Below are 17,500 nucleotides of genomic sequence, written 5' to 3'. Positions count from 1 at the left end.
CAGTACCGTCTGTCACTTCACAGTTAACACTGACAGGCAGGTCCACGCACCGTGGGTCATCAGACTGACCTGTACCACTCGGTCCTGCAGCCCAGCAGTAATGGACAGCTCATCCGTCTCCACATCGAGGATGAAGTTGGCTCTGATTGGTTTGGGAAGATCCTGCAGCATTAATAAAAACCAAAACAAACGTGACTCAGGACGACATTCAGTGCAGTACAGTTTTAGAGAAGAAGACCCAGATCTGCACTCAGGAACTCAAATATGCCTTTCTTTGTCCACACGCCACCTTTCCATTGAATTCCATGTGTGCCTGTGCTGGCTTTTCTCCTGCGGTGTTGCTATCAGTGTGTGCAGAGTGGGAGAAGAGGGTTGCATTGACAATCCAACACAATGGGCAGCACATTGAACACATTTTATAAGTGGTCAGAAACTTGTAAATAACTCATGAAAGAATAAAGTTACGTTGAAACCAAGCACACCATTGTTTTTCTTGTGACATTACCAAGTTTGATGTGTCACATGGCCCTCTTCCTATTGAAAAAACAAAAGTTGCATCCAAGATGGCCGACTTCTAAATGGCCACCATGGTCACCGCCCATCTTGAGGAGTTTCCCCCCTCACATATACTAATGTGCCACAAACAGGACTTTAATACCACCAACCATCCCCATGTTATTACAGTGTATCCATATAAATGGCCACCCTGTATTTCAGATAAAGTAAAGTGTGCGTGTTAGTCCCCATAGGGAAATAGTTCCTCTGCATTTAACCCATTCACCCAGGGAAGCAGATATGTGTGTAGGTAGACTGGTCACATGTCCTCACATTATCTGTGATGTTGTAGAACTTCATGAGACACTTCAGAGTAGCTGAGACGATGGCACTGTGAGAATCATAAACAAGTAGAACATTACAAAGTGCACAAAATGACCTCTGAGTTATGGTACGCCATTTCAAAACAAAGCAAAAATACTCACCTGCTTCCAGCAAGGCCCTTCACACAAACACAAATATACGACATCATCATTAGACTGAATTAGATGCAAACAGGCCACAACCGTTTACGTGTTACACTCTGAAGTATCTGAAGGGATCCTTACCACTTGTCGGGGAATGTTGGTGTCGTACTTCAGGGTGAAGTTCTGCTTTGTCAAAGCAATCCTGCAGAGAAGAATGCAGAGCATTGGATGAGCTTTGAAAACCAGCCTGTGTGATCCAAACTTGTAAACAGCTAACAGGGTTCTGGTGGCATTTGAACCTTTCCACATATCTACAACCAGGCACATGTGGGGGGCGGGGCTTGAGTACCCACCCCTTCTAATGTCTCTGCGCGGCCCTGTCTACAACCATAGCACTCTCAGACAATTCAACAGTGAACTCATGCAGTCGTTTACAGTTGTGTCTGTATTACTGAAAGTAAGTGAGTATTTGTACTTTAATAAAACTGGACTTTGTATTTCCATGTTTATTCTTGGACTCAGGCAGCACGGTGGCACGGTGGTTAGCACTGTTGCCGCACAGCAAGAAGGTCCTGAGTTCAATTCCACCATCAGGCCGGGGTCTTTCTGTGTGGAGTTTGCATGTTCTCCCCGTGTTTGCGTGGGTTCTCTCCGGGTACTCCGGCTTCCTCCCACCGTCCAAAGACATGCAGCTTGTGGGGATAGGTTAATTGGATAATACAAATTGTCACTAGGTGTGAATGTGCGAGTGAATGTGAGTGTGAATGGTTGTCTGTCCCTGTGTGTTGGCCCTGCGACAGACTGGCGACCTGTCCAGGGTGTACCCCGCCTCTCGCCCTATGACAGCTGGGATGGGCTCCAGCGCCCCCCGCGACCCTGAAAAGGATCAGCGGAAGCGAATGGATGGATGGATTCTTGGACTCCAGGAGTAGCTTGAATTTTATGATCAAACTCAATCAGTTCATGAATGGACGGTTAGCTAATACCAGCATGTCTGCCAACACAAGTGCCGACGGTCTGATGTAGCAAAATGCCGTCACAAACTGACGGCCCGTGTTATAGCAGCACACGCACATTCAGTGAACTCGTTCACAAACGTTTAAGGACAGACAGTCTGCACAGACTGAAAACATTCAAATATTTAGACGAATGATTTGACACATTTGCTCAGTTACAGCTAACAGGCTAACCATACAATCTACAGCCTGTTACACAAGCTCAGTCATATCAGAGACAATACTACATGGCTAACATGATCAACGGCACTAAACAAATGATGAAAATCCAATAAATCCACATCGCAAAGAAGTATAACTAATCGGTCTACATTCAGAGGGTGGTTGGCTAGCACGCCGTGACACAGCTTTGACTGAGATTGGTTGCTTTGTCCAAGTCAACCTTCCTGTCCCCATGCTGACATAGGCTGTGGAGACTTTTGTTGTAAATCTCGTCCACGTCACATCCCAGGTTTCGTTGTTGACACCTTGGTGCTAACTGCGGTTCAGCTCAACAGCTGCGAGTTCTCGTCATTAACCTTTCTAGAAGTTACACGAGCAACACTGGCTTTTCAGTCACACAGAGATATAAATACATCCTAACATTGTCTTGAAGGAAAGTATGGTCCCCTTGAGCATCAGATCTGAGTATTGCCTTCAGATGTACCTTGTAAGTGTTACAACTGTCCACTAGTATCCACTGTGTAAGCATGTGAGATCTGACATTAGCAGCTTGTTATTAATTACTTTTTCATTTTTTTCATTACATTTTCTCTACAAGCTCTTATGTCAAAGCAGGTAATTCTTCACCTGCTTTCAATAAGAGACAAGGCTTTGTTATGAAGTGTTTTAGCTCTTATGAATCAGCAGACACGCACAGAGTACATTAGAGATCATCTACACCAGGGGTGTCCAACTCCAGGCCTCGAGGGCCGGTGTCCTGCAGGTTTTAGATCTCACCCTGGGTCAACACACCTGAATCACATTACCTCGTTACCAGGCCTCTGGAGAACTTCAGGACAGGTTGAGGAGGTCATTTAGCCATTTAAATCAGATGTGTTGGATCAAGACACATCTAAAACCTACATAACGCTGACCCTCGAGGCCTGGAGTTTGACACCTGTGATCTACACAGACGGATAGCAGCAGGTACCCTCACCCTTGTTTGGAGCAGAACTGGTAAAACTTCTTACATGTCGCCTGTAGCAGTCGAAGACCCCCCAGGTACCTGCAATCAGTAATAAAGACAAAGACTTCCTCACTATGACGCCTCCATCCTGCCTTTGGGCTCAGTCAGCTGGCTGCATACACACCCTTCCTTCCTGCTGATACAGAACAGATCTTGCAGGCTGCCAAACTCTGTGGGGTCGTTGAGTGGATGAGGGACTAAAACCTACAAAGGTCACAATACTTTAGAACAGAGTGGAGATGTTTTAGTTTATAAGAATATGTGGTCATTTGTATTACCAAAGTCTGGGTCTCCAGCAGAGTAACCTCAGCCCAGAAGTTAGCGATGGTCATGGCGATTGTTTTTCCATTGAAGCCATCTGAGGGATTCCCCATTAGTCCCACCCTGGGAGTCGTCAGAGATTTGGGAAGTATTTTATACCAAAGTGTGGCAGTTGCGTGTCCATGCTTTCTTACCTGGCGTATGACCGGCATGTAATAGGTTTAGCAGGGCTGCCTTGCTGCTTGGTGGAGTAGTGGGTGAGCCACTTGGTGTAGTCTGACAGTCCCTGAGATGTTGTGAGAGAAAGTGGTGTTAGACTGAAATTTAACCAGAAAAAGGAAGTAAAGTAACTGTATGCAGAAATGTACTTAAGATAGATTTTACATTAATGTAAAATATAAATGCAATTTTGTTTTACTCTTTTTACCCCAGACAATGGTTCCCTTAAAGAGGATCCATCCTGCGCAGTTCTAGCTTCAGGTACTCGAGAGTACACTATATTGACTCGCCCGTCCAAACCAGGTGTTCCAATCACTGTCATGGGCACAGCTGCATAAAATCACACACCAAGGCAAGCAGGCTGCTTCTACATACAGACTCTTTCCAAAAAATTAGAATATCATGGAAAATGATATTCTGAATGGAATTTCCATAATTCCATTCACAACGTTAAACTCTCATAGACGATTTCAAGTACTTAGTTGTTTATTTGTACATAATTTGGGCTTCCAGCTCATGAAATCCATGAAAACATGATTTCAAAAAAAAAAGAATACTGTGAAGACCTCACCATTCACTTCTCATTTTTTGCAGGAAAAAAAAAATTAGGATCACATCAAATTAATCAAAATGTGGTATTTTCAAAATGATATGTCAATCTTCAATACTTGGTTGGGAATCCCTTCGCCTTAACCACTGCCTCGATGTGGCATTGATGCAATCAGCCTGTGGCATTGCCTGGTAGTTATGGAGGCCCAGATTTCCTTGGTACTTGCTGTCAGCTTTTTGTTTTGGGGTCTGGGTCTTTTCCTCTTCATACCCCATAGATTCTCAATGGGGTTTAGGTCTGGTGAGTTGGCTGGCCAGTCAAGCACTGTGATGGCATGGCAATCAAACCAGGTTTTGGTGCTTCTGGCGGTATGGGCAGGGGCCATGTCCTGCTGGAAGATGAAATCTGCATCTCCATACAGATCCTCAGCAGAAGGAATCATAAAGTCATCTAAAACACTCTGGTAGACTGTTGCGGTAACCTTGGATTTAAGAAGGCAGAGTTTACCAACACCTGCACCGGACATTGCAGCCCAAATCATGACTGACTGTGGTTATTTGACACTGAACCTCAAACAACTTGGGTTCTGTTCCTCACCCATCTTCCTCCAAACACTTGGACCTTGATTCCTGAATGAAAGGCACACTTTACTTTCATCAGAAAAGAGGACCTTTGACCACTGGCCAACAGTCCAGTCCATCTTCTCCTTGGCCCAGTTGAGTCGCTCAGGCTCAGAAGTGGTTTTGAAGCTTTGATTCCTGCCTCATTCCACTCTTTCTGGGTCTCTACCAGATTCTTGAATCTTCTGTCTGATAATCCGCTGAATGCTGGTGCATCTTCTCCTGCCACATTTTGCCCTTCCACTAGACTTTCCATTGATATGCTTGGACACAGCACTCTAAACAGCCAGCCTCCTTAGCTATAAACTTTTGTGGCTTACCCATCCTATGGCGGGTACCATTGATGCTCCTCTGGCCAGTTGTCAAGTGTGCAGTCTTCCCCATATTGAACCTAACTGAGATAACTGGATCAAAGTGAAGCAAATTAATGACACCTGGGAAAACCTGTGCAGGTGCTTTGAGTTAGTACAGTGGTTCCAAACTTTTTTTGCTGGGCCCCCCTTTGTTTGACAAGAAAAATATTCGCCCCCTCTCGCAAACATCCTCCAACCACACATGCCCATATTTTGCTCCATTGCGGTTTATTTCACACCTCAAACATTTAGTAAACAATTAAGCAAATACAAGTAATCTGCAGGTAGTAAGAAAATAAACTACCAACTCTTTTACGCTGCGTCCGCACCTACACGGGTGATTTTGAAAACGCAGCTGTTTCGTCCACCTAAACGGCGTTTCGAATCACCAAAAACAGATTTTTTAAACTCCTTTTTTGTGTTTACGTGTGGACGAGGAATACAGAGTTCGTCACGCAACGTCAAAGGTATGTGCCTTTATTCACATCACGCTGTGGCCACGTTATTGTTTACATGAGATGAATTGCAGAATGACAGATAGTCAGATTAAGAGTATTTTGTCTCTATCTGCAGGTTTACACGCTTACATAAACACGCAGTTACTGTCCCTCTATTTACAAAGGCAGAGGCGTCACGGTGTGATTGTTTTACATGTAGTTGTTTTTTCCTGTGTAATACTGTAATATTCAACATTGCTGTCAATACATTTTTCAAAAAATGTCTCTCTGTGCAAAATGGGTTTAAAAACATAAACAGCTGTGGGATCCTGTTTGTCCGTGGTTTAAACAGCCCAGCGCTGCTCCCGACAGGGAAAACCTGCAGGGAGACCTACCTCAGCACCTGTGCAGGTGAAGCCAAAGGGCAGATGTGCTTCACCATATTTTCTAGTCTTTGGCTTGGAAGGAAATTGGTTTGGAAACATATTCAGCGATGCTTCATCTCCTGCTTTGCGTTTCTGTGGGAGCCCTTGCTAGCAGTGTCCAAGCATTTTGTTTTTTCCCCCTTTTCATGCCGCGCCCCCCCTGCAATGGCTCTGGCGGGCCCCACACTTTGGGAAGGTCTGAGTTAGTAGATGAGTTATGTGTAAAACTCAGTTTAAAACATTCATGCCCTGTAAAATTTGGGCTCATGTCTTTATAGTTTCTAATTTTTCGAAATCATGTTTTCATGGATTTCATGAGCTGGAAGCCCAAATTATGTACAAATAAACTACTAAGTACTTGAAATCGTTTGTGGGCCCTGAATCTATAATCTATGAAAGTTTAATGTTTTGAATGGAATTATGGAAATAAATAAACTTTTCCATGATATTCTAATTTTTTGGAAAGGGTCTGTACATTTGTGAAAGAATGGGTCGCTCATAGGAGCTCACTGAAGTCCAGTGTGGTACCATGACAGGATATCACCTGTGTAACAAATCCAGCTGTGAAATTTCCTCACTACTAAACATCAATAGACAAGTCTGGGTTTGACGGTTGCCAGGGGCACAGTACTAGTACTGCACTGTGCCAAGTGTAGAGTTTAGCAGAGGTGGGGTTATGGCAGGAACTCCAGGCCTCGAGAGCCGGTGTCCTGCAGGTGTTAGATCTCACCCTGGGTCAACACACCTGGTAGCGGTAGCGAATTCACGGAGAGGGTGGCGTGCCCACTTCGGGTCGGGGATGAGTTCCTGCCCCAAGTGGAGGAGTTCAAGTATCTCGGGGTCTTGTTCGCGAGTGATGGGAGCCGGAGATCGACAGACGGATTGGGGCTGCAGCTGCAGTAATGCGGACGCTGCACCGGTCCGTCGTGGTGAAGAGGGAGCTGAGTGTAAAAGCAAAGCTCTCAATTTACCGGTCGATCTACGTCCCTACCCTCACCTATGGCCACGAGCTGTGGGTAGTGACCGAAAGAACGAGATCGCGGATACAAGCGGCAGAAATTAGCTTCCTCCGAAGGGTGGCTGGCCTCTCCCTTAGAGATAGGGTGAGAAGTTCGGCCATCCGGGAGGGGCTCAGAGTAGAGCCGCTGCTGCTCCACATCGAAAGGAGCCAGCTGAGGTGGTTCGGGCATCTGGCGAGGATGCCCCCTGGGCGCCTCCTGGGTGAGGTGTTCCAGGCATGTCCCACCGGGAGGAGGCCTCGGGGCAGACCCAGGACACGCTGGAGAGATTATATCTCTCGGCTGGCCTGGGAACGCCTTGGTGTTCCCCCGGATAAGCTGGAGGAGGTGGCTGGGGAGAGGGAGGTCTGGGCCTCTTTGCTTAGGCTGCTGCCCCCGCGACCCGGCCTCGGATAAAGCGGATGAAGATGGATGGATGATGGATGGATGTTTTCAGTGGGAGAAACGTTTCGTGTCTCATCCAGGTGATGTCTTCAGTCTCAGCTGACTGCAGGTTTCAATCTTATAAACAGGACATTTGCATAGTGACTGAAACCAGCCCACTGAGGAACAAAGGGCTGGGAGGTCAGTTCCTTCATCATAATTATACAAATTCTCATGACCATTGATCAACAACCACTGATCAATGGCCATCAGTCCCATTCACAGAGAGTTGGGGAATGGCTGCAATCACAGCATTGTAAGATGGTGACAGATGTACCCTTAGGCCCCTCCTCCATTCAGAGATGGTCTTTCCCTTTTTCATGTAAATGGCCTCCTTGACTCGGCGCTCAAACCAGCGTTCCTCCCTGTCCAGGATGTTACATCCTCATAGAGCTAACAGAACCAGTAACTCGGGTTAGGGTTATAGACGCTTTACTCACGGTGATACATTGACTGCAGGCAGGCAACTTGTGCCTCTTGGTTTGAACATGTTCTTCCACATCAGGCACTTACTATCACCTGCTTCTGATGGCTTCAGCTTCACCTACCTCACCCACTCCTCAGTCTACACTCAGTGCTATCTGACCAAGATTCAACACGGCTGACTGTGCAGGTGAAGTTCATTATGTCTGATTGTGTGTAATGTTCTCCGATGACCTATAAAATCTACATGTTTGAAAAACTGCCAAACTGATCTCAAAACAGCCCAAATTTGAACTTTATTCATTTGAACCTGCAGGATAACTGACTCTGAGACTGAGTTACTGTTTGTTCCTCTGGCCACAACATTGCAGCTTAAATGTATTTACTCATCTTGATTGTTCACTGCAAACAGCCTTAATGCAGAAGCCAGGATTCTCCGTGGTACGGCCTCATTTGCTGACAAACTCGAGTATAAAATAAATCGAGCACTCGTCTCCAGCTTGTTTGCATTGATGCAGAGGGAAGTGTCGAGCTGAGGTAAGAATACAAACCACTTGTCCGATCAGCTGGAAGCCAGTAGGAAGCTTCATACCAAACACGTGGCGCTGCTTCTCATTGATGAGCCACTCCTGAGGAGAAACAGCCATTAAAGTAAGTCTTCACTTTTTTTAGCTTGTTATAAAGTTGGATGGATTTGATGGGTTTAGATACAACAATGCAACAAGAATAAAAGGCAGTTGAGTTCAAAACTGTTCCTGCACATTGCTGCCTGCATGGAAAGAAGCACGTGAGCTGCTTTAGCTTTACGAACCCAGAACTGTCCAAAAGCCCTGCCCACGGTCTGAGGCTGCTGGCTCAGGAAGTCCGACATGTAGGACAGCGTGTCCCTCTGGATGCAGTAGAACACCACGCTGGCTAGCTGGGACGCCGTCTGCCCTTCCTGTGGCTTTTCCAAGAAGCGAGTTACCCTGATTCAGAAAGTGCAGCATATAAAGCATTCACTCTCAGCTGCAAATATTAACACAACATAATTAATAACATAATTAACACAAATATTTCACAGCCAATCGTAAGTCTGCATTTTCCTTTGAACTGATGGGAAAGCAACAGTAAGTGAACCACAGAAGAGCCGCTGTGAATGGACAACAGGTCAAAATTTAAAGCCGATGGCTACAGCAGGTCTCACACTTAGATGAGCTAACCTGAACCCTCCTCATGTAAGGGCCACTTCAGTGTTCAAGTAGAACAAAACAAACAACAAACAGCCACAAATATTTCCATAAATGTTTTGTTTGTTTTGTTAAATTTCAAATTGGTTGATCATGGCTCAAGGAGTTGGCAGTTCGTCCTGTAACCGGAAGGCTCGGACAGTCTGGTCGTTGTGTCCTTGGGCAAGACGCTTCACCTACCGCCTACTGGTGTTGGCCAGAGGGGCCGATGGTGCGATATGGCAGCTTCTGTCAGTCGGCCCCAGGGCAGCTGTGGCTACAACCGTAGCTGCCTCCACCAGTGTGTGAATGTGAGAGTGAATGAATAGTGGCATTGTAAAGCGCTTTGGGTGCCTTGAAAAGCGCTGTATAAATCCAATCCATTATTATTGTTATTATTAAATCACTTACGAGTTTAATTTGTCAGCAACTTTCTGCCAGCCCTCTCTCCTTGCTTTTGCAGCATTTGCAGTGTTCCCTTGTGTTTTAATTAAACTCTGAAACTCCTGAAATCCCTCAATCAAGAGTTCTTGCTCTGCTGCCGAAAAATACCGAGCGCGCTCCTTCGACATTTTCGCCGACCAATCAAAGGGTTGCAGATCAATGTTTCTACTATCGATGCGTAGCCCCTGTTAAGCCACCCAGTGATCTCACATTACTTCATCCAGCTGTACTAATCGTCAACAACAGGTGTGTTCGGAGAACCGGAATAGCGAGCTCACAGTTAGCGCGATGATTTGATCTTGGATGTAGTAAGCGAGGTACGAAGAACGGACCCCAGGTCTTGAGGCGTGTCACAACATTTGGATGTTGGCTCACAGTTTGGTGTAATTTAATGAAAGCTTGAATCCATCCTGTGTTGTCCAGTCAGTTCAAGCAGGTGGTGCTGCTGTTAGGGTGTGGGGGATATTTTCAGTAGCGGCTACATCATGTATAGTGCTGTATCCGATCATGTCCCTTTATGACCACAGTGTATTTATGTCTGATCGCTGCTTCCAACAGTATAACACAACAAAGCTCAAATCATCTCAAACTGGCTTTTTGAGCAGGACACGGAGTTAACTGTGATCAAACGACAACAACTCTGCTGTGTGATGCTATCATGTCACCGTGGACCAGCATTTCTAAGGAATGTTGCCAGCACCGACCTCACCTGTGGGAATCATGGCAGACCTCTACGATGCCTCTGGAGCTGCTCTTCTCTCCTTCTTCCAGCTCGTAGTATATGATCAGCTCACCAGGCTGCAGTGGAGACACAACATGGTGAGCTAGCACACATAATTCACCCTTAATCCACAAAAAGGGCTTATTAGCAAAACTGCTGCACAAAAGCTACAAACTGTTAACTCTTAAGCCCATATCATAGCCAATAACCAACTTACGACTGTGTAACCTTCTGTGGAATTCATCCCATCCATCCAATCTCTTCCACTTATCTTTATCAGAGTCACAGGGGAAGCCTATCCCAGCTACTACAGAGGCGAGAGGCAGGATACACCCTGGACAGATCACCAGTCTGTCGCAGGGCTAACACAGATGACCATTCACACTTATGGGAAATTCACAATCACCAGTTAACCGCACTAACTGCATGTCTTTGGACTGTGGGAGGATGCCAGAGTACCCGGGGAGAACCCACAGACACAGGAAAACATGCAAGCTCCAAACAGAAAGGCCCCGCCCATACAGTGGATTCAAACCCAGGACCTTGTTGCTGTGAGGCAGGGGTGGGGAACTCCAGGCCTCGAGGGCCGGGGTCCAACAGGTGTTAGATATCACCATGGGTCAACACACCTGAATCAAATGACTGGTTCATTACCAGGCCTCTGGAGAACTTCAACACATTTAAATGAGCTGTGTTGGATCGAGGACACCGGCCCGTGAGGCCTGGAGTTCGACACCCCTGCTGTAAGGCGACAGCACTAACCTCCACGCTACCGTGCTGAATTCATTCTTTGCTTTTTTTAAAAACTGACCTCATTGTGACAAATGTTTGATTTGTATGAAAACAAAAGTCACAGAGTGCTGTCAGTGTTACAAACCATTAAACAAACACGGTGATCGGACTGATAGACGATTTTATGACCAATACCAATATTTGGTGATTTAAAAAAGGTGACTATTTTAAATGTGATCTTTTTAAAAACACATAAAACATAAAGAGATATCATTAGAGTTATTTATGAGTCCTTATGAAGATAATTTGATAATGAAGTTTAAAAATAATAGGCTACTTGTTGCCAACAGGGAAGTGGCAGACTGCCCCCTGGTGGACAAACAGCAACATTCATAACATGATTGAAGGCTGTGTCTCTTTAAATAGTTGAAAGTAACAGCTGCGCTGTACAAGACAGCAGCCATATCACTGTGAAATGATTTTAAAAAACACAAGCAAACATATTTCCCATGTTTCTTCTAGCGTGCACTGAAATAGCAATATGATTTAATATGTATATGGTTTAATGTGCTCACCTTTGTTTCAGCTGACAGGTGCTTCATCACTTCAACTTTGCACATTTGGCACAAGATAAATATCACCCATCATATCAGCTGATGTCAGTCAAACTATGTCGGCCATACTGATCCACAGTAGTATCTCCTACCACACCACTGCTATACTGTTACGGCTGTGGCCATAAGAACACTGTGTGGGCTGTTTGTTCTGTGTCTCTTTACTGTGTTTAAGACTCTTTACAGGTCCCTCCCCTAATGAAGAGTAGTGAGCAGCTGATTGGACCATGGAACAGGTGACCACGTTCAAAAAGCCGCTCTGACAGCTCCCGAGAGAGAGAGAGAGAGTGGGGCGAGCGAGTAGCTTGACAGCCGACGCGGTCCTGACCTGGTTTCCCAGCCTAAACTGTTACTGTGCATGTGTGTGAGCGTGATCTGTGAGAGCCGCTCTTGGTGTGTTAACTTAGTGCTTAGGCACTCTGAAGCAGAAGGGGGGAGCCGCCTTTTCTTTGAAACAGTTTTCTCCTGTTTTCCGGGTTAGGGAGCGAGGGTTAGTATTGTCATTTGTTTGTTCTGTTTCTTTCTTAGGGTTTAGTTAGTTTTCTCTGGTGGGACTTAGTTGGTTTTGTTTATTACTTTGGCCTGGGTTCACCCTGGAGCTATGCTTCATTACCTGTAATACAAATCACCTTTTTTACTCACAACTGGTTTTGGATGTCTGGCTTGGGAACCAGGGCGGGGATTTGTCTCTCTCTCCTCCAACCTTATGTACGTCTCTACACGCCTAGACTAGGGGCGTAACATATACCTCACAGAAGTTCACACTGTCCACTCAAAAGACTACATTAAATGTTAAAACTTTAACATCTGCTACAGTTAGATGATAACCACACACTCGACCAACAGGTACCATCACTGTGATGGTCTTTTATATGCAGTCTGTCATGAAAACACAAGGCTTGGTGTCAGTTCATACAAGATAAATGGCATCTACCTGTACTATGAAAATCTCACCTTTGACCTGAAGAAGCGAATAACTTGAGCAATGTCAAAGTTTTGGTCTGCACACAGCATGTCTCCAGCAATCTGCTCACACAGAGAAGAAACGCTGAATAGCAGGCTTCGGGATTGTTCAGTGTTATTTAGTCCATTAGGCACGGACAGAGCGATCATACCACCATAATGTCGTCCTGCAGCTTCCGGCTGCGTACGACCAACTCCAGGTCAGCCACGGCCCCGAGGCGATCCTCCAGCGTAGTACTGCCGTCATTTATGATATTTTCCACAGGGAAGTCGGTAGCTGTGGCCCAGCGCTCGTAGTGCTTGTACCTGGTCGGGTTCAGAGAACAGGAGTGGAAGGAAAAGCAAAACTATGGCAAAGTTTCCAAACACCAGCCAATCCGTGCAATCACTGCCACTCACTTATCAGCATTGGTAACCAGATAGACCTCTGTGAACAGCTGGCGCCTGGAGACACAGACAGACACCGTCAGTGAGATGCAGAGGAACATGAAAGCTCTCCGGATCACGTGTGGATCACGCTCACGCACATGTTGACAGTTTCCCACCAAAAGTCAAGGATCTTCTTTCCTCCAATTCCAGGAAGCAAGGCCTTAGGTACCCCGCTCAGGTGGCTGTACAGGCCTGTTTCATCATTCTGGCAGCAAAAGGAAGATTTACTACACAAAAACCACAACCTGCTAACAGCCTCCCCATTCGGCATGAAACATGGCTAAGTCAATAGGCCTAATTATCACCTTTGTAGCAACACATCAACAACATGGGCTATGCTGTGGTAACATCTCTGTGGCTTACGTGGATACTGAACCAATTCAACAAATTCTATCATCACAGGTTTTGTGAAAGCAGCTAAAACTTGGATTACACTAACAGCGCTGCACACTACCTGAACGTTTTTACACCTTTCATTTATTTCACATGAAATACAGAGATTTTCTGCGAGCCCCCCTCTGCTCAAAAGAATCACGTGGACTTGTATACCTGAGGACCAAACAAGGACTGGACGCAGCTCACGTCCTGCTTTGTTGCTTGCATTGGTAAACCGACAGCAGCACTGTTGTACCTGCATTAAACCACTCCAGCGTTTTTTTGATCCCATAATGAACTGTCGTGTTCGTATTGTTGCCATTTCTGCTGCAGTCTTTGCAAAATCTCTCTTGAAAATACATTTTTCATGTAAATGACACTTCACTGAAAAAAAGAGCAGAAAAGTTTGTACCTTATGACAGAAAAGTCTTACCAGTTACAGGCGTGTAGTGGACAGCACACACGCAGTGGCCAAACTAGTGAAATAAGCCATCTCTGTTAGCGTCTCTCATAGTAAAGACGATATTTAAACACTGAATGTCCCATCAGTACTTTATCGCGCACCGCCGCTTTAGAAAAACCCTGCCATGTTATCGTCGCAACGGCCTGTAGGGGGGGGGCTGCAGACGGGTCATTCTTACTATTCGGTGCCATTTGAGTCCTAGTGACATAATATGGTATATTTAGTGTAAAACTTGTCTAATGCTTATTTCTAAACCATTTTCTTGTATGTTTAACCCCCCTCTACCATAGAACACATTGATATATACACAGGATAAATACATTAAAAGTAAATTACTTTTATTTTAGCACAAGTCACTAAAGTACTATGTCCCCAGTCATGCTTGCTCGACTTCAGTTACAAATATAACTTAAAAATAAATAAATAAATCTAGATTTTTCATAATTTCTGGATTGGCTTATTTCTAATGTTCCTCATCAAATGTTCTTTTTTATTATTAATGCATGTTTAATACTTAAAATCTTTAAAAAATGTTGTGTCCCTGAATCAACTGTCACCCCTGTTACTCTGATAAGAATTCCATAGAACACATCACCTGATTATTCTTTTAGTCACATGACACTCCCAGATGTAACATATTTTGGAGGGAAAACTTTCAAGAAGAAGACGAGTAAGTACCACTCTTTAATCAACCCTTTTTTCAATGTTTTAGCAAGATTTTGTAATGTGGCAAAGCATAACACGTCCAACCTGTTACGCTTATTAATAGTGGAAACAAATTTTTTTTTGTAATTTTTATAATATGGCTAATAAACATGTTAAAAATGGTTCTTAGTGGTCACCATGTACTAGCTTGTTGTTCATCATACTAGTAGTAATGGCTAAGTTTAGCATAAAATCTCCCCCCTGTTACCGTCACCCCTGTTATTGCTATGCACTGTAACAGGTCTCTTTGGTCTCTTTGGTTATTGGGAGGGAATGAATCAGCAAAATTAAGTTACTTAAAAATGGAGCCAATTTTTTTTTATATTCCCTTTGAATCTAAAAACAATCTTTTGAAATTACACTGTGTCTTAAAACTGAACCTGTCTTCTTTCAATATAATGCTTGTTTAAAATACTTCCTTGAAATTTCCTTGCAGATTTTAAAAAGGGACATTGTAGCTTTTAGAAAATGTAAATATTACTATAACTGTGTATTCAAAACAGTTATTAATAGAAAATTGAATGTCCTGTAACAGGGTGGACATTTGGCACGTCATGGGTAAAGACTTTGATTTTAAAAAATATTATAATATAATATCCTTAGCTGGACCAATACATTTTTCTTATAGGTTGAAAATCCCTCTTTTAGATGAAATGTTAAAATAATTCAAAATTTTGTATTTTTTGATGAAGAGTGATCACACTGAAATGGCACCGAATAGTAGGAATGACTCAGACACGTCGTTGAAAACGACGTTTTGAAAACATGCGCTGGTTTGTCAGCCGGATTTCCCATTACATGGTTAATATTTCGTAAACATGCTAAGGGACGTACGAACACTAGCCAGAGTTCAAGCGGCGCCAAAGTGTCAGCTTGTTTCGGGCAGTTCGGCGGCTTCACAACTAACGTGAACTTTGCACTGTTGCTGCTGCAACGTTGAACCGACTCACCTTAATCTGGGCCTCTAACACGGTGCCGTGCCCGGCTACCAGCAGGATACAGATCATCGTAGCCGGTCCCGGGCCTCCTCTGGAACCTTTAAACACTGAGGGTGTGTGTAGGGAATGTCTGCGCTATGTGCTTAAACCTTAGCTTCCACAAAGACGCCCACTTCCGAGCGGGGCCTTCAAAATAAAAGCTTTAGAAAGGAAATGGCTTTTCTAAAGTCTTTTAACCAGTTCATAAGCTTTATTAATCACAGCTGAGAGCGGCTCGTGACATGTAGCATAATATTTGTTTTTATTATAAAGACATACATAACCTACCTACTATGCAATGCCCCCCCCTCCAATTTATTTAGTTAGTTACATTGTTGCAATGTAATAAATGTCCCCAGTGAGGCTTCATGACACATTAAAAATACAAAGCAAAGAGTCAGACTCTTGGATGACAAACTCATAGCATCGACTGATCAAAGTGATAAACAATGTGAACATATGAATGAGTGTGTGTGATACACGGACACAGAAAGGAAAGAAAAGTGAGCTTACTGTACTGGAGGCTAACGATAATGAACAATCATAATGTTTGTGCAGGGAGGCGTTAAATGAGGGCTTCGCTAAATCAATATGATGATTGTACTGTAGATAAAAGAATGCTGTAAAAAGCTCGGAAAACAACATTTAAAGATGTCATTTAGCAAAGAAGTTGGATTTGAATATTAATGACAATATTCACTTCTTTCCCCTGTTTCATGCACACTGATCACAAATGAAGTATCTCCAAAGCATTTCAAGTACTCCTTTGGCCCACGTGTTTGATCACTGCAGGGTTCTCACTGAGGCTCTGTGCTGGACGATCCCACAATGCCGTGCTGTCGCAAGAGGTTCCTCAGGATCTGATTCTTGGACTTCCAGTCTTCCACCTGAGCAAGTACACAGCAGAAATGCAGCAGGCATGAATAAACGGCTTACCCTTGCATCTGGAATAAAACACCATGACTTTATGACGACTGTATTTTGATAGGGGTTACAGTGGAAACTAATAAATCATGAGAAAATGGAGCAGTAATTAGATGTATTCACGTCGTCTTAAAGCCTTTCAGAAAGTGCAGCCTGCCATTCTGTGGGACATGTGGACATTGATCAAATGAAGTATTATATACAGTTGGAATGGAAGCAGTCCTGGTTCAAACTTCAGGTGAATGTTACAAAGCAGCTACAAGTTACTGGGGCGCTGGGCAGCTTTAGTCTTGAAGCAGACACACCTCCTGTCTCAGTAGCTGGTTGTCAACTCTTAGACGATCCAGAACGCCAACGTCCTCCCCAAGCTTCAGGTTGCTCTGTCGCAGCTCCTTTATGTACTCGCAGGCTTTGGACAAGATCCCCCCTTTACTCTGAAACAGGAGTTACGATAAAGCTTCAGCTTCTACTCAAATGGGCTGGAAGCCACCGTGTACCTGAACGCTCACCTGTCCCGTCTTGGTGTAGTCGACGTTACAGTCTGGAATGGCCTTTGACAGCTGCACGATCCAGTTGTTGATCTTGTCCCGGCGCCTCCGCTCAACTGTCGGTGAAACATTTCGCTTATTTACACTGTCACAACAGCCAGATCAAGCTACCGCTGCATGTCTGCGCTCACCTTCGTTGTGCTGGGCTCGCCGTTTCTCATCTCTGGAGGCCCGTGGAGCGTCCTGCTTCCTAGAAAACACGTAACAACAAAGATACTGAGCTGCTTCAGCTAACTGGGAAGTTAAATATCAAGTGCTCTAATTCTGGAGACGTGAGATGGAATTACGCAATGTACGGCTGAGTTCGAGGTGCAATCGTCCTTTGATTGGACCCCGTCAAAACCTCCTGTGGTGACATCATCACATAAAGCTGTCCTGTAAATCAATAAAGCCAGATTCAGAGGACCGGTGTAACCAGATTCATGCTTTTCAAACAGAAAACGATGTGACTGCTGCGTCTTGTTATCTTTGCTCCCTGGAAGTTTCACGTGTGTGCTGGATGTCAAAATGCTGATTGTTCA

At 44.5% G+C, this 17,500-nt stretch overlaps 2 protein-coding genes across 6 annotated transcripts in view; both read right to left on the bottom strand.

Annotated features, from left to right (window-relative positions):
- Nucleotides 1-15,649, bottom strand: part of gkup (glucuronokinase with putative uridyl pyrophosphorylase) — a 22,664-nt gene extending 7,015 nt beyond the window's left edge. The window contains exons 1-16 of one of the 3 annotated variants that reach the window (XM_004537923.6): nt 15,481-15,649; nt 13,086-13,192; nt 12,958-13,002; nt 12,711-12,864; nt 12,550-12,621; nt 10,238-10,326; nt 8,688-8,844; nt 8,428-8,505; nt 3,602-3,693; nt 3,425-3,530; nt 3,271-3,350; nt 3,117-3,185; nt 1,104-1,164; nt 981-997; nt 829-886; nt 70-162 (exon numbers count right to left, since the gene is read on the bottom strand). In XM_004537923.6, the coding sequence (XP_004537980.1) occupies nt 70-162; nt 829-886; nt 981-997; nt 1,104-1,164; nt 3,117-3,185; nt 3,271-3,350; nt 3,425-3,530; nt 3,602-3,693; nt 8,428-8,505; nt 8,688-8,844; nt 10,238-10,326; nt 12,550-12,621; nt 12,711-12,864; nt 12,958-13,002; nt 13,086-13,192; nt 15,481-15,537 (1,335 nt within the window). In that variant the 5' untranslated portion in view covers nt 15,538-15,649. Of the gene's footprint in view, nt 1-69; nt 163-828; nt 887-980; nt 998-1,103; nt 1,165-3,116; nt 3,186-3,270; nt 3,351-3,424; nt 3,531-3,601; nt 3,694-8,427; nt 8,506-8,687; nt 8,845-10,237; nt 10,327-12,549; nt 12,622-12,710; nt 12,865-12,957; nt 13,003-13,085; nt 13,193-13,795; nt 13,942-15,480 lie in introns of those variants that run through there. The other 2 variants (XM_076892066.1, XM_076892067.1) reach the window with 2 other exon arrangements.
- Nucleotides 15,650-15,745: 96 nt separating this feature from the next.
- The window catches only part of usf1 (upstream transcription factor 1), a 15,597-nt gene continuing 13,842 nt past the window's right edge, over nt 15,746-17,500 (bottom strand). For 2 of the 3 annotated variants that reach the window (XM_012916220.3, XM_004537921.6), the window contains 5 exons: nt 17,267-17,354; nt 17,111-17,169; nt 16,941-17,035; nt 16,737-16,865; nt 15,746-16,394 (listed from right to left, as the gene is read on the bottom strand). In XM_012916220.3, the coding sequence (XP_012771674.1) occupies nt 16,305-16,394; nt 16,737-16,865; nt 16,941-17,035; nt 17,111-17,169; nt 17,267-17,354 (461 nt within the window). In that variant the 3' untranslated portion in view covers nt 15,746-16,304. The remainder of the gene's footprint in view (nt 16,395-16,736; nt 16,866-16,940; nt 17,036-17,110; nt 17,170-17,266; nt 17,355-17,500) is intronic. The other variant, XM_004537922.6, reaches the window with a different exon arrangement.

Source organism: Maylandia zebra, linkage group LG14 (genome assembly GCF_041146795.1).
Source record: "Maylandia zebra isolate NMK-2024a linkage group LG14, Mzebra_GT3a, whole genome shotgun sequence".
NCBI classification, from domain to species: Eukaryota; Metazoa; Chordata; class Actinopteri; order Cichliformes; family Cichlidae; genus Maylandia; species Maylandia zebra.
The sequence above is the reverse complement of the archived record's forward strand: the minus strand, read 5'-3'. Positions and strand labels throughout refer to the sequence as shown.